The sequence below is a fragment of the Salmo salar genome, chromosome 27 (assembly GCF_965601325.2).
Source record: "Salmo salar chromosome 27, fSalSal1, whole genome shotgun sequence".
Lineage (NCBI taxonomy): Eukaryota > Metazoa > Chordata > Actinopteri > Salmoniformes > Salmonidae > Salmo > Salmo salar.
The window spans coordinates 28752192-28770455 of NC_138317.1; the positions used below are offsets into that span (position 1 = coordinate 28752192).

Consider the following 18264-nt stretch of genomic DNA (forward strand, 5'->3'; position numbering starts at 1 on the left):
TCCAGTGAAGGGAAATCTTAACGCTACAGCATACAATGACATTCTAGATGATTTTGTGCTTCCAACTTTGTGGCAACAGTTTTGGGAAGTCCCTTCCTTTTTCAGCATGACACTGCCCCCATGCACAAAGCAAGGTCCATACAGAAATCTTTTCTCGATCGGTATGGAATAACTTGACTGGCCTGCACAGAGCCCTGACCTTAACTCCATCGAACACCTTTGAATTGGTACCCTCGACTACAAGCCAGGCCTAATCGCCCAGCATCAGTGCCCGACCTCACTAATGCTCTTGTGGCTGAATGGAAACAAGTCCCTGCAGCAATGTTCCAACATCTAGTGGAAAGCCTTCCCAGAAGAGTGGAGGCTGTTAGCAGCAAAGGAGGGACGAACTCCATATTAATGCCCATGATTTTGGAATGAGTTGTTCGACGAGCAGGTGTCCACACACACACACGTGTGTGTGACTCCAATGCTTGACTCCAATGCGTCCCACAGTTGTCAAGTTGGCTGGATGTCCTTTGAGTGGTGGACCATTCACACGGAGAACTGTTGAGCGTGAATAACCCAGCAGTGTTGCAGTAAGGGATCATCGCTTTCAGCTGGATTCACCTTGTCATTCTGTCGTGTAAAGAGCAGGTGTTCCTGAATTGTGAGAATTGCAATACATATGGTATTGTCACCTAAGTATCTTGATTATATCGTATCGTGTTGTCTCTGGCAATTCCCAGCCCAACAGAATACGTGTGGGTAGTTCAGTGTGTGTGACTTTTGTAGATGTTTCTCCCAGGTTCATGTAGTAGGCTAATCCTATCTCAGTAACAGGTGAAGGAAAATACTTGATGTAGCTAGTTGAACTATTTCTAAGTTCTGAGTGGACACAGTGTTTACCCAACAACATTCAGTCCAGCTGGAAAAGAAAGGGACATGTTGGTACTCACAGCAACGGTGCTTTAGTGTATGTGTGACAGCTGGAGAACTTCAGGATAATAATTAGCTTGTGCTGTTTTATGTTCTTCGTTAGCACTTGTTCAACAGCAGAGTTGTGTGGAGCAGCTGTGAGGCGATGCCGAATAATGATGACTTAAGTGGCCTAATTATGAAAGTTGTAGGCTAGACAAAAAATACTAAAGCTTTCCTAACCCAGTTGACCTGAATCTAGGCCTAAATAGGCCCCTTGTTGGCATTTTGCTTTGCATGTAGGCCTAGCTGTGTGTTTCTTTTGTGTTTTTAGGTTGGCTAGTTCACTTTTCTGGTTGAAATGAGTAGGAGTTTGACCAATATGGAGTTCTAGTATAATTGTCTAGGCCTACATCTTTGTCAGCTACTCATGATTAGGCTACACAATTAGGCCTGGAAGCTATCACTTTCACTGTCTCTCAGACGCAGTGTTCATAAAGATACTTCCTGTGTGGTAACAAACACATCGTCTTTCCAGACTGATTTGGTGTGTTTGCTCTCTTCTCTCCATCTGTGCTGACAGCTGGGCGCAATTGCAGAAGTTGTTGTTTGCAAATATGGCTGAGTGATTTGCATGAGTTCCCGGCAGCGTTGTGAAAGCAGGGCTGGTCTGGCTTTACCACAATGTGCCTGTTCCTCTAGCTAGTGCCACTCACTCAGAGACCGGCTTTAACTGGGGTGCGTCTCAATAGTCTGACGATTGGCTTCCTCTCCTTGTCGCCTTTCTTCCATATTCACTGACATTAACTTGGGACTATTGAGACATGGCTAGGTGACCGTTATTAGGGCGAGAGGACCTTGACATATGTCAGTGTATGCTGACTGAATGGAAATTGATGCTAATACCACTTAGCTATGAAGGATTCTACTTAGTTGCTGAGTGTAGTCCAACTGCTGCATACTCCTGTTTGGAGGCACTGCAAGCTGTGGGACTCGTTTTAAAGGCTGTGTTATGAGACTGTATGTAGTACAATTTGATAAGCTCAAGATTGTGGTTCATCACATCTATTAAGTGTGATATTGTGTGAGCATTGTATTCCTGTTTCCTGACATTATAGTAGTCTGATCTTTCTACTTCTCATTGGGAGGGTCTCTGACTTCACTGGTCTGTCACTCTCCACACACATTGTCGTATTTGGTCGCTCTCGCTCTTGCTCTGTCTGGAGAGACGGTCGCTCTGACTGTGTCCCAAATGGCTCCCTATATAGTGCACTACTTGGTCCTGGTCAAAAGTGGTGCCCTTAATGGTATAAGGGGGCTGTTTGGGATGCAGGTGTCATCTATCTCCTCTGATCCTTCCTCTGTTGTTGACAGATCACTGAGTGGCTCCTGTTAAAAACCTCCCGTATGATATCTATCCTTTACTGAATAATTAGGAGCTGATGACCAACTGCTCTGAAGTATCTTTTTTCTTTCCCTCTTCTTCCTCGACCTGACACCGTTTGCCTGGTCCTGATCCATTTCCCTTTTAGATCATCATGAATATGTTTTTTTGGACGGGTAGCACTTCATCCATAGATCAAGTTTGTTTGTCTGTGGCGGTGCCGTACTGCGGGGGTGTGTGTGTGTGTGTGTGTGTAATTAGAACTGGAAATTGCCAGGGACCTCACGATACTTGGGTGCCGATACGTATTGCGGAAAAAGGAGAAAAGTTTTGGTACAGCCAACTAGCACAATTGTCAGCTGATATGATATATCGTCAAAATAATATCCTGACTTGTAACTCAATTTTATTTTTTCATCACTAGTGTTTTTAGTGCTGGTAATTGGCTTCCTATTTCGCAACAAAGCATCTTTCACTCATGCTGCCAAACATACCCTCGTAAAACTGACCATCCTACCGATCCTCGACTTCGGCGACGTCATTTACAAAATAGCCTCCAATACCCTACTCAATAAATTGGATGCAGTCTATCACAGTGCCATCCGTTTTGTCACCAAAGCCCCATAAACTACCCACCACTACGACCTGTACGCTCTCGTTGGCTGGCCCTCGCTTCATACTCGTCGCCAAACCCACTGGCTCCAGGTCATCTACAAGACCCTGCTAGGTAAAGTTCCCCCTTATCTCAGCTCGCTGGTCACCATAGCAGCACCCACCTGTAGCACGCGCTCCAGCAGGTATATATCTCTGGTCACCCCCAAAGCCAATTCCTCCTTCGGCTGCCTCTCCTTCCAGTTCTCTGCTGCCAATGACTGGAACGAACTACAAAAATCTCGGATACTGGAAACACTTATCTCCCTCACTAGCTTTAAGCACCAGCTGTCAGAGCAGCTTACAGATGACTGCACCTGTACATAGCCCATCTATAATTTAGCCCAAACAACTCCCTCTTCCCCTACTGTATTTATTTATTTATTTTGCTCCTTTGCACCCCATTATTTCAACTTTGCACTTTCTTCCACTGCAAATCTACCATTCCAGTGTTTTACTTGCTATATTGTATTTACTTTGCCACCATGGCCTTTTTTGCCTTTACCTCCCTTATCTCACCTCATTTGCTCACTTTGTATATAGACTTATTTTTCTACTATATTATTGACTGTATGTTTGTTTTACTCCATGTGTAACTCTGTGTTGTTGTATGTGTCAAACTGCTTTGCTTTATCTTGGCCAGGTTCTCAACTTGCCTACCTGGTTAAATAAAGGTGAAATAAATAAAAAAATAAAGGTGAAAAAAAATAAAAAAATAAAGGCATCAGGGACAGAACTTTACCCACTGGAAAACTGGTGGCTCTTTGAAGACTGGCCCTGTTGCTGTCGCCGGTTAAGGCAGGGAAATGGAAGGAAAGAGTGGGAGAGAGGAGGGGTTGGTGATTCTTTGAAAACGGGCCCTCTTGCACTGGGTGAGAGGAGACCAGAGGGAAGGGGAGATGGGGAGAGAAGTTTAGTTCTAGTCTCCGTAGAGTAGCCCTGGCTGTCATTGGCACAGAGTGAGAGATTGAGTGGGCGAGGCAGGCACCTCGCATTCCCTCTTTCTGCAGAGAGAGTGAGCAAGGGAAAGTGAGTCCAGTCAATAGAGGGTCGGTGTGTCTTTTTAGAGTTCCCCTGTTCCTGGCACAGAGTGAATGAGTGGGCGAGACGACTGCTCTGTACCGGCGCCACGACAGACTGAGACAGACTTAAATATGAGAAAGAGGATGAGGAGAGAGTCCTATGGGTAAAGGAGGCAAGACACTAGGACAATTGGGGCACCATTCTCCCAAAGAGAAGACTGAGAGATTTGGAGAGAATGACTGAAGTAAAGAGGAGACCTGAAGAGACTGAGCGTGGGATGAATGGAGAATGACTGGGTGACAGAGGGAGAGTCTCAGAGGTGAAAGGGGGAGCGTGGGACTGTGAAAGAGTTGGCTCGTGTGAAGCCCTGCCAACCCATAATCCTCACCTTGTGACTGCTGTGTTAGACACTGATGCTGACGTCCAACCTTTTTTTACCTCCCTTTTTCTCTCTTACACTCCACCCCCTCTTCACCTCTCCCCCGCCCTTTGTCCCCTCACCCTCCACCCCTTTTCTCACCTCACTCCTGCCTTATCATCTAACCCTCTACCCCCTCTCTTGGCCCTCCACCACTCTCTCTCATGCTCTGCTCTGTCGCTGTCTCTCTCTGTTTCACCTCTCCCTTGGACTCTGTCACGTTGTGTGTGACTAGACAGTGGTAGTTACCAGCCATTTTGTGGTGGCTATGTTCAGACCCTTCAGGTGTTGGCTCAGAATCAGCCGGTTAGAGGCAAGACATTACATGATTTGTGAGAGACTCTCTTTTGAAGCTAAGAGATCATGGGTGTCTTGTCTGTCTTTCATTATCTGTGTGCGTATATATCTTTATGTACAATTTGTTTTTGTATGTTTTTATTTTCCCATGTGAGTGTGGCTGATAATAAATGTGGGGGTTTATAACACCTTTAGTACAAGGGTGATAATGGCTAGCTCTTAATAGGTCAAATATTTCATGGGTTTACTAGTTTCCCCAACAGGTGCTTTTAGATGTCTTTTTACCCTGCCTTGCTCTTCAAGAACTTCAGTGACGCCTTGCTAAATGGTCCTTGTCCATTTGAGTTTACCTAATCACATTTTTCTCTTTTTTTCCCCTCCCCCCTCTTTTCTTGGCAGTGTTTCTGTGTTGATTTGGGCCATACATATATGGCGTATGTGAGTGTCAGTGGAGACTTTTGCCAGGCACAGCACCTCGCCTTCGTGGACAAGTGAATCGTCCGCCCCCCTCGGGACTACGCTACCCAGAAGCCCCCCTGAAGCCAGCACACTGGGAATCCCGGTCTCCTCCAACGATCCCCTGGGATACCGCGTAGTCCTTGGCCAGATCGCCCAGCTCTGTCCCCTGAGCCACCAATAAGAAAACTGCTCAGTTCTCTTCTACTTCCTGCTTTCTCTCCCAGAAGTCAATCACATACCGCTCTCCTGAATGGGGTAAAATCTGAATGTCCGATTGGATGACTCGTGGATAGTCTCCCCAATTTTTGTATTTTTTTTATTTTTACCCCGCCCCTGTGGAGTCTTGTGGATTACATCATCCATATGTTTTGTTACCCCTCTTTTTTTGTGAGACATCCACAGGCGTTACCATCCACATCCCCCTCCTCCCTTCGTCGTGTTTTTATTTATTTTTTGAACCTACAGAATCCTACTAGAAGTCCTTGCTGACATCTGAGCCAAAAGTAGTCATCCTTCTTGTAAGAGATTAAGTATTTTATTGTAATTGTTTTCAAAGCCGTCTCGCCAACATGAACCGCCCTGCAGCAGTGGAGATTGCCTACGAGGGCATGAGGTTCCTCATCACACACAACCCCACCAACGCCACGCTCAACAAGTTTACCGAGGTGAGGCCGCCACCTTGTGTGTGTGTGGGCATGTTTGTTGCTTGTGCGTTGTCATGTAGTGTCTGCATGTATAACCTTATCAATTCTATGCTCAAGTTCACTGTGGAGTGTCATACACTTCTGACTGTATGTACGTGCATTAATAACCTCACCAAAGTAGCCTATAACAATCTCCCCTCAGCTCAACCTACAATTAAACATAAATATTTTTAGAGTGCAAGATATCTTTGCTGATAGTCTGTCTGTCTCTCTGTCTCAGGAGCTGAAGAAGTTTGAGGTGAACACGCTGGTGAGAGTGTGTGACGCCACCTACGACAAGGCCCCAGTGGAGAAGGGGGGGATCGAGGTCGTGGTAAGGATACACACACACTAACTTCGTCCCCAGACTTGACTTGCTGGCACATAGAGCCTGGTAAGTGGGACTGTTTGGAACTTTAGGGGTGTGGATTTACTGAGTGACATGCTAATCAATTCAAATTCTGAGCGAATCACACGACTGAGGCGTGGGTCCAAATCGAGGTGACAGTTGTATTAGATGGGACTTAAAACAATGCTTCCCCCGTCTGTATAAGGTCCCAGAGTTGATGGTGCAAAAACTAAGCCGTGAGGTTGACGGAATTGTCCGTAAGAGCTCCGAGACAGGATTTTGTGGAGGCACAGATCTGGGGAACGGTACAAAAAAATTCTGCAGCATTGAAGGTCCCCAAGAACACAGTGGCCTCCATCATTCTTACATGGAAGAAGTTTGGAACAACCAAGACTCTTCCTAGAGCTGGCCGCCCTGTCAAACTGAGCAATCGTGGTAGAAAGGCCTTGGTCACATACTTATTGACTTCAATCATTGTGCAACATCATTGGTAAGCTCTGGGCATTGTCTTTCTGCTTTCTACTGGTGTGGCTGTTTAAACATATCATTTTCGGGAAGCCCAATGGCTTTTCTATTCACGTTCCATTCTGAGGTGATGTGAAACCAGGTAGTCGACAGTGAGAGCCGGCTGGTGGAGGAGATTACAACCACACACCTAGAGAGCAGTAAGAATTTCTACTGAACCGAATGCCTCCTAGTAATTTTGGGGTAGTTCAATTTGCAGTTTTTTTCTTCCATGGAATGTCAAGTTAAACAGGTGGTTTTCCCTCTCTGGAGACCTTCCCTGTTATCTGTCTGTTTTCATTTGTCCTCAACTGTCTGCCTGCCACTGTGTGCTGAGCTAAGAGGTGGAGAAGAGAAGGAATCTCTGGCTCAGATCCACATGAATGAGGCTCCACCCAGGCCTTCTTGCTCTGTCTGTTTCTGTCTTAGAGAGACTGTATTGTCTCTTCTCAAAGCTTAGGCCAGTATTCAGCTCTCTCACAGGTGATTTATGGAAGGCCAGAGAAACCTTGTGTTTGGGAGAGGAAATATCCTATCCCCTCATTGATATAGTTTTTAATACAGTGATCACCACCCCTCATCCTGGAGCATTCCTCTTCCTGTCACTCTCCAATGTATTGGAGAGTGGCAGTAATTATGATCACAATCCAGTTTTGATATTGTTTGAGCACCAAGACAGGAATAGCCATGCGTAGGGTTGCGCACGGCTGTGATCTGTGCTGAGCCGTAGCAGAGACACTGGGTCAGCACGAGTATAGAGGCTCAGACGGATATACATGGGTCAGGCTGTCTGCCAGGACACACCACACATACTACTTCAGCATGTCAAGCTTTCCAACTTAGACACACACATGATATAGCCTAATGGACAAAGCTGCTCTAATTCTTCAATCAGGCTTTGAATTATCCTGTACTGACCTTCAGCATTGACCATTGGTTAAATTATCCCCTAGCCCCTTGTTTGATCCATTTTAAAAATGTTGTTCCTCTGCCTCCGTAGGACTGGCCCTTTGATGATGGTGCCCCGCCCCCCACCCAGATAGTGGATGACTGGCTGAACCTGCTGAAGACCAAGTTCCGAGACGAGCCTGGCTGCTGCATCGCTGTGCACTGTGTGGCGGGGCTGGGCCGGTGAGGGTGTTAACCTGTGTGTGTGTGTGTGTGTGGGTGTGTGGGTAAGTGGGCCAGGTGAATGTAAGTGGTGAGATGGATGTGTGTAAGTGGGCTTAATTGTGGCTAGTGAGACCCGTCTATTCATTAGCGATGACGGCTGTTGGAATATTCAAAGAGATTTGGTGTAATGTGCTTTTTGGCTACTAAAATGTTATCTGGAAGACAATGTTAATTTGCTTTGACTAGTGTTCCATTTGTACATGTGCATTTGCGGGGCACAAAATAAAAAAGAAACCAAGCCCAGTATCACAGTTCTTCTCCCTAAATTCCCTTTCTCCTCGCTCATTCACTTAATTGCGTTGCGACCACTCCCTACACACGGGTGCGCACAACCTCCCGTTAGACCTACAGAAATAAATATCTATAAAAAACATATCTAACTAGTGGGATACACAAGCTACATTCCTCGCCAAATGGCAACAGTTTTACCACAAATTCTAAATGGACTGGTTGATAGACGAAAGAAAATGTCTTTCAACAACGAGCTGCAGTTTTTGAATAATTGTGTCCTGTCTATATTCCACTTTGGCTACTTTGCGAACTGCTTGTGCAATTTTGAATTGGTTAGCCTTTAACATACAGGTTCCACACTGAGAATACACAAAAATATTAGTTTGATAAAGACAGAGCAATTAAAATTACACAATTTTTTTTCTCCCCAATTTAGATCTTTTCTCATCGCTGCAACTTCCCCCCTGATTCGGGAGGTGAAGGTCGAGTCATTCGTCCTCCAAAACATGACCCACCAAACCACGCTTCTTAACACCTACCCGCTTAACCCGGAAGCCCGCCGCACCAGCGCCCGGCCGGCCACAAGGAGTCGCTAGAGCGCGATGAGCCACATAAAGCTCCCCGGCCAAACCCTCCCCTAACCCGGACGACACTGGGTCAATTGTGCACCGCCCTATGGGACTCCCAATCACGTCCGTTTGTGATACAGCCTGGGATTGAACCCGGGTCTGTAGTGACGCCTCTAGCACTGCGATGCAGTGCCATAGACCGCTGCGCCACTCGGGAGGCCCAACAGAGTGAATTTTCATCAGAATCATTAAGCCTAGACCTACTCACCAAACAGATGTTGTGGTCAGAATTCATCACCATGTAGTGTTCAATGTGGAATTGTTCATCCATTTTGAAAAACCAAAGAAAAGGCAGAATAAATCAAACGTCTGCAATATTGAAAAGGAGACATTTTGTTTACTAACCCTGAAAAAACGATTTCAACTCACCAAATTGAGTCCCATTTCAAGTGATCACTGTTTGAGAATAACTGTTCGAGATGCGCATCACTTTGCGGTGGCAACTTTTTACATTTGGAAAAATGTTCTGTTCCATTTTATTCTGTTAGTACATTTTTTGGTTTTCTTTTACTATAAAATGGGTGTCTTGACTGATGGGCTCTGGAAATAAGAGCGTCTTGTCTGCTGAATTAACAAAGCAAGGCTGTGCCATTGCACAGCCATGGGCTTCCACAAGCAAGCTTCACTGCTGAGGTTACTTGCTGCTTAATTTTACAACCACTATGGAACAAACTAGACAAGCTCCATTTGGGACTATCCTATCAACGGGACCTGAAACTAATATCTTATGTTTTCTCAAAGTTGTGGCTGAACAAGGCCACGGACACATCGAGCTGTTTGTTTTGTATTTTCTTTTTTTTTAATGCATTGTGAAGACTGAATGGTTAACAGCTGGTGCGTGATACCTACTGTTAAGAAAGTTTAAAGGTTCTTCTCGCCTGAACTGGAATACTTCATGATAAACTGCAGACCATACTATTTACCAGTTTTCATCCTATATTTTTCGTAGCTTCATATTTACCGACACGAACCAATGCTGGCACGGAGACCGCACTCTACGAGCTGTATTGGGTCAGAAGCAAACAAGAAAATGCACAACCAGAGGCGGCACTCCTATTGGCCGGTGATTTTAATGGCTCATTTTTACCAGCTTGTCACCTGTTCATCTAGAGGCGACAACTCTAGATCACCACACAAACGCATACAAAGCTCTCCCTCACCCAACATTTGCTAAATCCGACCATAACTCTATCCTCCTGAGTCCTGCTTACAAGCAAAAACTGAAACAAGAAGTACCAGTGATGTACTCAATACGGAAGGGGTCCAATGAAGCAGATGGTAAGCTTCAGCAGGGTTTCCCAAACTCGGTTCTGCCCACCCCCTCTGGGTGCACGTTTGGTTTTTGCCCTAGCACTATACAGTTCATTAAAATAACCAGCTCATCATTAAGCTTTAGTTATTTGAATCAGCTTTGTAGTGCTAGAGCAAAAAACAAAACGGGATAGAGTTTGGGAAACCCTTAGATACAGGACTGTTTCACTAGAACAGACTGGAATATGTTCTGGGAATCGTCCGATAACATTGGAGTTTACCACGTCACCGGATTTGTTATGTGCATTGACGACGACATCGTCATCCCCACAGTGTTCGTACGTACATATCCCAAAGAGAAGCCATGAATTGTAGGGAACATCCGCACCACGCTAAAGGCTTGAACTGCTAATTTCAAGGAACATGACACTAATCCGGACGCTTATAAGAAATCCTGCTACGAACTCCGAGTTGTTGTCAATACAGGACTAAGGTGAAATCCTACTACGCCAGCTCTGACCCTCGTCGGATGTGGCAGGGCTCGCAAACTATCACCGATTTACAAAGGAAAACCCAGCGACGTAAGCCTTTTAGACAAGCTAAATTCCTTCTATGCTCTCTTTGAGGCAAGCAACCCTGGACAATGCACGAGAGCACCAGCTCTTCTGGACGACTGTGTAGTCTCGTTCTCCGTAGCTGATGTGAGTAAGATCTTTAAACAGGTTAACGTTCACAAGGCCGTGGGCCAGACGGATTACCAGGACACGTACCAGCTAACAAGTGTCTTCACTGACATTTTCAACCCCTCCCTGACCAAGTCTGCAATACCTACACGTTTTAAGCAGACCACCACATACAATACCAAGGTAACCTGTCTAAATGACTATCGCCCAGTAGCACTCACATCTGTAGCCATGAAATGCTTTGAAATGCTCACATCAACACCATCATACCAGACACCTGCAAACCAACCCAACAGATCCACAGATGACTCCATCTCTATGGCACTCCACACTGCCCTGGGAGAATGCTGTGTTCAACACCACAGTGTCCCCTCCAAGCTCAGGACCCTGGGACTGCACACTCTGAAACTGGATCCTGGACTTCCTGATGGGCCACCCTCAGGTGTAGGCAACAACACATCTGCCAAGGGTAGGCAACGCATCCACCAAGCTGACCCTCAACACAGGGGCTCCTCAGGGGTGCGTACTTAGTCCCTTCCTGTACTCCCTGTTCACCCACGACAGCGTGGTCGCTCACGACTCCAACACTAAGATTGCTGATGACATGCCGATTATGGGCCTGATCACCGATGACTGAGACAGTTTATAGGGAGGAGGTCAGTGACCTGGCAGTGGTACTAGGACAGCAATTGTGATTGTGGACTACAAGAAACGGAGGGCCGAGCCCGCCCCATCCACATCGACAAGGCTGTAGAGGAGCAGGTCGAGAGCTTTAACCTCTTACATCTAGACGTTCCGCTAGCGGAACACCTGCTCCAATATCCAATGATAGGCATGGCGCGAATTACAAATTCCTCAAAAATACAAAAACTTCAATTTTTCAAACATATGACTATTTCACAGCATTTTAAAGACAAGACTCTCCTTTATCTAACCACACTGTCCGATTTCAAAAAGGCTTTACAGCGAAAGCAAAACATTAGATTATGTCAGCAGAGTACCCAGCCAGAAATAATCAGACACCCATTTTTCAAGCTAGCATATAATGTCACAAAAACCCAGAAGACAGCTAAATGCAGCACTAACCTTTGATGATCTTCATCAGATGACACACCTAGGACATTATGTTATACAATACATGCATGTTTTGTTCAATCAAGTTCATATTTGTATCAAAAAACAGCTTTTTTACATTAGCATGTGACGTTCAGAACTAGCATACCCCCCGCAAACTTCCGGAGGAATTTGCTAACATTTTACTAAATTACTCACGATAAACGTTCACAAAAAGCATAACAATTATTTTAAGAATTATAGATACAGAACTCCTCTATGCACTCGATATGTCCGATTTTAAAATAGCTTTTTGGTGAAAGCACATTTTGCAATATTCTAAGTACATAGCCCAGGCATCACGGGCTAGCTATTTAGACACCCGGCAGGTTTAGCCTTCACCAAAATCAGATTTACTATTATAAAAGTTTGATTACCTTTTGTTGTCTTTGTCAGAATGCACTCCCAGGACTGCTACTTCAATAACAAATGTTGGTTTGGTCCAAAATAATCCATCGTTATATCCAAATTGCGGCGTTTTGTTCGTGCGTTCCAGACACTATCTGAAAGGGTAAATAAGGGTCAATTCGGGCGCAATTCGTGACAAAAAAAATCTAAATATTCCATTACCGTACTTCGAAGCATGTCAACCGCTGTTTAAAATCCATTTTTATGCCATTTTTCTCGTAAAAAAGCGATAATATTCCGACCGGGAATGTCCATTTAGCTAAACAGAGGAAAGTAAACAAAGCTTTCGGTCGATGCGGGCACGAGCCTGAGTCTCACAGTACTGTAACCAGCCACTACCCAAACGCGCTACTTTTTTTCAGCCAGAGCCTGCAAAGCCACGATTCAGCTTTTTACCGCCTTCTGAGACCCTATGGCAGCCGTAGGAAGTGTCACGGGACAGCTAAGATCCTCACTCTTCACTAAACAGAGACAAGAAGAACGACACCTTGTCAGACAGGCCACTTCCTGAATGAAACCTTCTCAGATTTTGGCCTGCCATATGAGTTCTGTTATACTCACAGACACCATTCAAACAGTTTTAGAAACTTTAGGGTGTTTTCTATCCATATGTAATAAGTATATGCATATTCTAGTTACTGGGTAGGAGTGGTAACCAGATTAAATCGGGTACGTTTTTTATCCAGCCGTGAAAATCCTGCCCCCTAGCCATAACAGGTTAAGTACCTTGGTGTCCACATCACCATGGAAATACCTCTGTCCACACACAGCAACACAGTCCTGAAGAAGGCACGACAGCACCTCTTCCCCCTCAGGAGGCAAAAAAGATTTGGTATGGGCCCTCAAATCCTCAAACGTTATAAAACTGCTTGGCATCTGACCACAAAGCGATACTGTGGGTAGTGCTTACAGCTCAGTACATCACCGAGCTCCCTGCCATCCAGGACCTCTATACCAGGCGGTGTCAGAGGAAAGCGCTAAAGATTCTGACTCCAGCCACCCAAGTCATAGACTGTTGTCTCTGCTACCTCATGGCAAGCGGTACCAATGCACCAAATCTGCAACCAACAGGACCCTGAACAGTGTCAACCCCCAAACCATAAGACTGCTAATTAGTTAATCCAGGAAGCTTTTGGTTAACTATTTAACTATCTGCATTGACCCTTTTTGCACTAACTCTCCTATTGCATAGTCACTTGATCCCTACCTACAGTTGAAGTCGGAAGTTTACATACACTTAGGTTGGAGTCATTAAAACTCGTTTTTCAACCACTCCACAAATTTCTTGTTAACAAACTATAGTTTTGACAAGTCGGTTAGGACGTCTACTTCGTGCATGACACAAGTAATTTTTCCAACAATTGTTTAGACAGATTATTTCACTTATCATTCACTGTATCACAATTCCAGTGGGTCAGAAGTTTACATACACTAAGTTGACTGTGCCTATAAACAGCTTGGAAAATTCCAGAAAATTATGTCATGGAAGCTTCTGATTAGGCTAATTGACATCATTTGAGTCAATTGGAGGTGTACCTGTGGATGTATTTCAAGGCCTACCTTCAAACTCAGTGCCTCTTTGCTTGACATCATGGGAAAATCAAAAGAAATCAGCCAAGACCTCAGAAAAAAAATGGTAGACCTCCACAAGTTTGGTTCATCTTTGGAGCAATTTCCAAACGCCTGAAGGTACCACGTTCATCTGTACAAACAATAGTACACAAGTATAAACACTATGGGACCACGCAGCCGTCATACCACTCAGGAAGGAGACGCGTTCTGTCTCCTAGAAATGAACATACTTTGGTGCGAAAAGTGCAAATCAATCCCAGAACAACAGCAAAAGACCTTGTGAAGATGCTGGAGGAAACAGGTACAAAAGTATCTATATCCACAGTAAAATGAGTCCTATATCGACATAACCTGCAAGGCCGCTCAGCAAGGAAGTGCTCCAAAACCGCCATAAAGCCAGACTACGGTTTGCAACTGCACATGGGGACAAAGATCATACTTTTTGGAGAAATGTCCTCTGGTCTGATGAAACAAAAATAGAACTGTTTGACCATAATGACCAATCGTTATGTTTGGAGGAAAAAGGGGGGAGGCTTGCAAGCCGAAGAACACCATCCCAACCGTGAAGCACAGGGGTGGTAGCATTATGTTGTGGGCGTGCTTTGCTGCAGGAGGGTCTGGTGCACTTCACAAAATAGATGGCAGGAAAATGATGTGGATATATTGAAGCAACATCTCAGGACATCAGTCAGGAAGTTAATGCTTGGTCGCAAATGGACAATGACCCCAAGCATACTTTCAAAGTTGTGGCAAAATGGCTTAAAGTCAAGGTTTTGGAGTGGCCATCATAAAGCCCTGACCTCAATCCTATAGAAAATGTGTGGGCAGAACTGAAAAAGCGTGTGCAAGCAAGGAGGCCAACAAACCTGACTCAGTTACACCAGCTCTGTCAGGAGGAATGGGCCAAAATTCACCCAACTTATTGTGGGAAGCTTGTGGAAGGCTACCTGAAACGTTTGGTCCAAGTTAAACAATTTAAAGGCAATGCTACCAAATACTAATTGAGTGTATGTAAACTTCTGACCCACTGGGAATGTGATGAAATTAATAAAAGCTGAAATAAATAATTTTCTCTACTATTATTCTGAAATTTCACATTCTTAAAATAAAGTGGTGATCCTAACTGACCTAAGACAGGGAATTTTTACTAGGATTAAATGTCAGGAATTGTGAAAAACTGAGTTTAAATGTATTTCCGACTTCAACTGTATTTTGTATCCGTCTCTCAAAACCCACACAAGAATGCCTTGTCAGCTCTAAGTTTTGACACTCCGGGCAGTCTCTCTGGGAATTGAAAGTTTTACGTTTTTAATTATTCTTCCTGGTGAGAGAAGGTTCGCTTACAGTAACACACTTATCGCAATTTCACTCTGTGTGTGTGTGTGTGTGTGTGTGGGCCCGGGGTGTGATCTTGATGCCCCAGCGGGGTTACAGCGAACCCAGTGAACCCCCGTGTGTTTCCCAGGCCAATTTCCCAGCTTTAGAGTATACCCTCACCCCACCCTCCCTCCTGCCCACATAACCATGACACCTCATGCATACTGGTGTTTATCTCTCTCTCTCCTCTTTCTCCTGTAGAGCTCCAGTCCTGGTGGCCTTAGCGCTGATTGAGACAGGGATGAAGTATGAGGATGCGGTGCAGTTCATACGACAGTAAGCACTATTTTAGCTTTCACACGACAGTAAACACTACTTTAACTTTCACACCGGCGCGGGGGGGGACGGACGGACCAATGTTTCTGTGCTATGGAACCTGTATTGTCATGTATTTTCTTTATTAGTTTGGTAGAATATGCTGGGGAACATTGATTCATGTTACTGTTCTGCTATGTTCTCTTGTGACCATACAAGACCACGTTATTGTTATTTATCTCACCTCCTCCCTTCCTCAGGAAGAGACGTGGAGCTTTCAACTCCAAACAGCTACTTTACCTGGAGAAATACAGACCCAAGATGCGTCTGCGGTTCAAGGATGCCAACGGCCACAACTGCTGCGTCCAATAGTGTGTGTGTGTGTGCAGCCTCTCCATCAAACAACATTATTCCAACCAAGGGGAGATAAACAACGAGAGAAAGCGATCAGTAATTAATGTGATTTGTTAACACTGAGACATGGCTAATTGATCACAAAATTGATGACCTAATGAGCAAATGATTCCATTTTAATGAATGCAAATCTAGAGGTCTGAACCAATGAAGGAAAAGGTCAAAGCACACAGACGCCTCCAAGTTTTCGTTGCCCAATCATGGGCCTAGAATTTCTTTGAGTCCTTAATTTTGATTTTCATTGTTGAATCATGGGATAGCTTTTCCTCTTTTTTACACACGTGTACATGAAAGTTTAACAATGGTGATAAAAAAAATCTACAAAAAATGTTAAGGTATCGATTGATCATTTGTTTATTTTTCTTTAATTATTAATGATATTAATTATGCCATGTGTTATTTTTTTATTTAACCTTTATTTAACTAGGTAAGTCAGTTAAGAACAAATTCTTATTTACAATGACGGCCAATCCCGGATGACGCTTGGCCAGTTGTGCGCTGCCCTGTGAGACTCCAAAACACAACCTGGAATCGAACCAGGGTGTCTATAGTGACACCTCTAGCACTGAGATGCAGTGCCTTAGACCGCTGCACCACCTTTTTAATAAAAATAAATTATTTTAACCCTTCAGCACATTACAATATTATTCTGTTTAGGACTAAAAATAACAGTCCATTTGGCGTTTTGAGGTATTTTTGTACAACACAAAATCTCCCAAACGTTCTACAAAAAAATGCAGTAATGTTTCCCGCCCCCTCGCTTCTAGTCACTTTTTAATTACGGGGTTGGCTGGGTTTTAAATATTATGTCCTCTATTTATTTACTGGCTATAACTAGCAAGCCAATCTGGATTTTGGTTGGGGCAAGGACAAAGTTCAGTTTCTTATTGTCTTTTTTTTGCCATCTTTTTAACTTTTTGTTTTATTTTAGCTTTTTTTTTGGACCTCACAGGAGTGCAATATTCAGTCCACCTCGGAAAATCCCCCAAACCCACAATGACCGTCCTACACACACACACACACACACACACACACACACAGAGACAGTTTCACAGGAAGACACTTGGCTAGTCTTACTCTGTAGGTACTTTTTTCCATTCATCAAGGCTGCTTACTGGGTTTACAATAGGACTTCCTTACAATGACTGCACACTCACACAGTTTCAAGCACACACAGATGCACAAACACACACTCTCAATGATACAACTGTTAATCCCAACTCTGAAGGAAAGTAGGTGGAAAAGAAAGCAAATGGTCAGTTATTTTATCATTGTACCCATTTTGAAGACATTCCTATTGGTTTTAAGATAAATAAAGACATTTAAATAAGATTTAAACTTGTATGATATTTCATGATTTCTCACCTTTTCCATTGTTATTTTAGATTATTTGAAATGACAGCCTATTTGCGGTGCTGCATGTCTTGTCTCGCCCACAAACAATTATGTGAAGAGGAATTGCTGAGTCTCAAGATACACTGAACAAAAATATAAAAGCAACAATTTCAAAGATTTTACTGATTTACAGTTCACGTAAGCACATCAGTCGATTTAAATAAATTCATAAGATGTAAAAAAAAAAAAAAGGTATGGGCATGGATCAGAAAACCAGTCAGTATCTGGTGTGACCATCATTTGCTTCATGCAGCGTGACACATCTCCTTGCATATACTTCATCAGGCTGTTCATTATAGCCTATGGGATGTCCCACTTCTCTTCAATGGCTTTGCAAAGTTGCTGAATATTGTCCGGAACTGGAACACACTGTTGTACAGTACATGTTGATCCAGAGCATCGTAAACATGCTCAATGGATGACGTGTCTAGTGAGTATGCAGGCCATGGAAAAACTGGGACGTTTTCTGTTTCCAGGAATAGTGTACAGGTCCTTGCGACATGGGGCGATGCATTATCCTGCGTTGCGGTGATGGCAGAGGATGAATGGCACGACAATGGGCCCTCAGGATCTCGTCACATTATCTGTGTGTTCAAATTGCCATCGATTGAAATGCAGTTATGTTCGTTGTCTGTAGCTTATGCTTGCCCATACCATAACCCCACCGCCATCATGGGGTACTCTGTTCACAACGTTGACATCAGAAAACCGCTCACCCACACTACGCCATACATGCGATCTCCCTGGTACAGTTAAAACCAGGATTAATCTGTGAAGAGCGCACTTCTCCAGTGTCCATAGAAGGTGAGCATTTGACCACTAAAGTTGTTTATGAAGACGAACAGTCAGGTAAAGACCCTGGTGAGGACGATGAGCACGCAGATGAGCTCTGACAGTTTGTGCAGAAGTTCTTCGGTTGTGCAAACCTACAGTTTTATCAGCTGTCCAGGTGGCTGGTCTCAGACCATCCTGCAGGTTAAAAAGCTGGATATGGAGGTCCTGGGCTGGCGTGGTCTGTGGTTGAGTCCGGTTGGATGTACTACCAAATTCTCTACCAATGACGTTGCTTATGGTAGAAAAATGAACATTACATTTAAC

The 18264-nt window shown here is 44.2% G+C and overlaps 1 protein-coding gene across 1 annotated transcript in view; it reads left to right on the top strand.

Annotated features, from left to right (window-relative positions):
* LOC106588828 (protein tyrosine phosphatase type IVA 2) overlaps positions 1-17103 on the top strand; it is a 40977-nt gene extending 23874 nt beyond the window's left edge. Inside the window, exons 2-7 of the mRNA XM_014178288.3 lie at positions 5070-5384; positions 5686-5794; positions 6054-6146; positions 7666-7796; positions 15304-15378; positions 15618-17103. Of these exons, the coding sequence (XP_014033763.1) occupies positions 5380-5384; positions 5686-5794; positions 6054-6146; positions 7666-7796; positions 15304-15378; positions 15618-15729 (525 nt within the window). The 5' untranslated portion in view covers positions 5070-5379 and the 3' untranslated portion in view covers positions 15730-17103. The remainder of the gene's footprint in view (positions 1-5069; positions 5385-5685; positions 5795-6053; positions 6147-7665; positions 7797-15303; positions 15379-15617) is intronic.
* The last annotated feature ends 1161 nt before the right edge of the window (positions 17104-18264 follow it).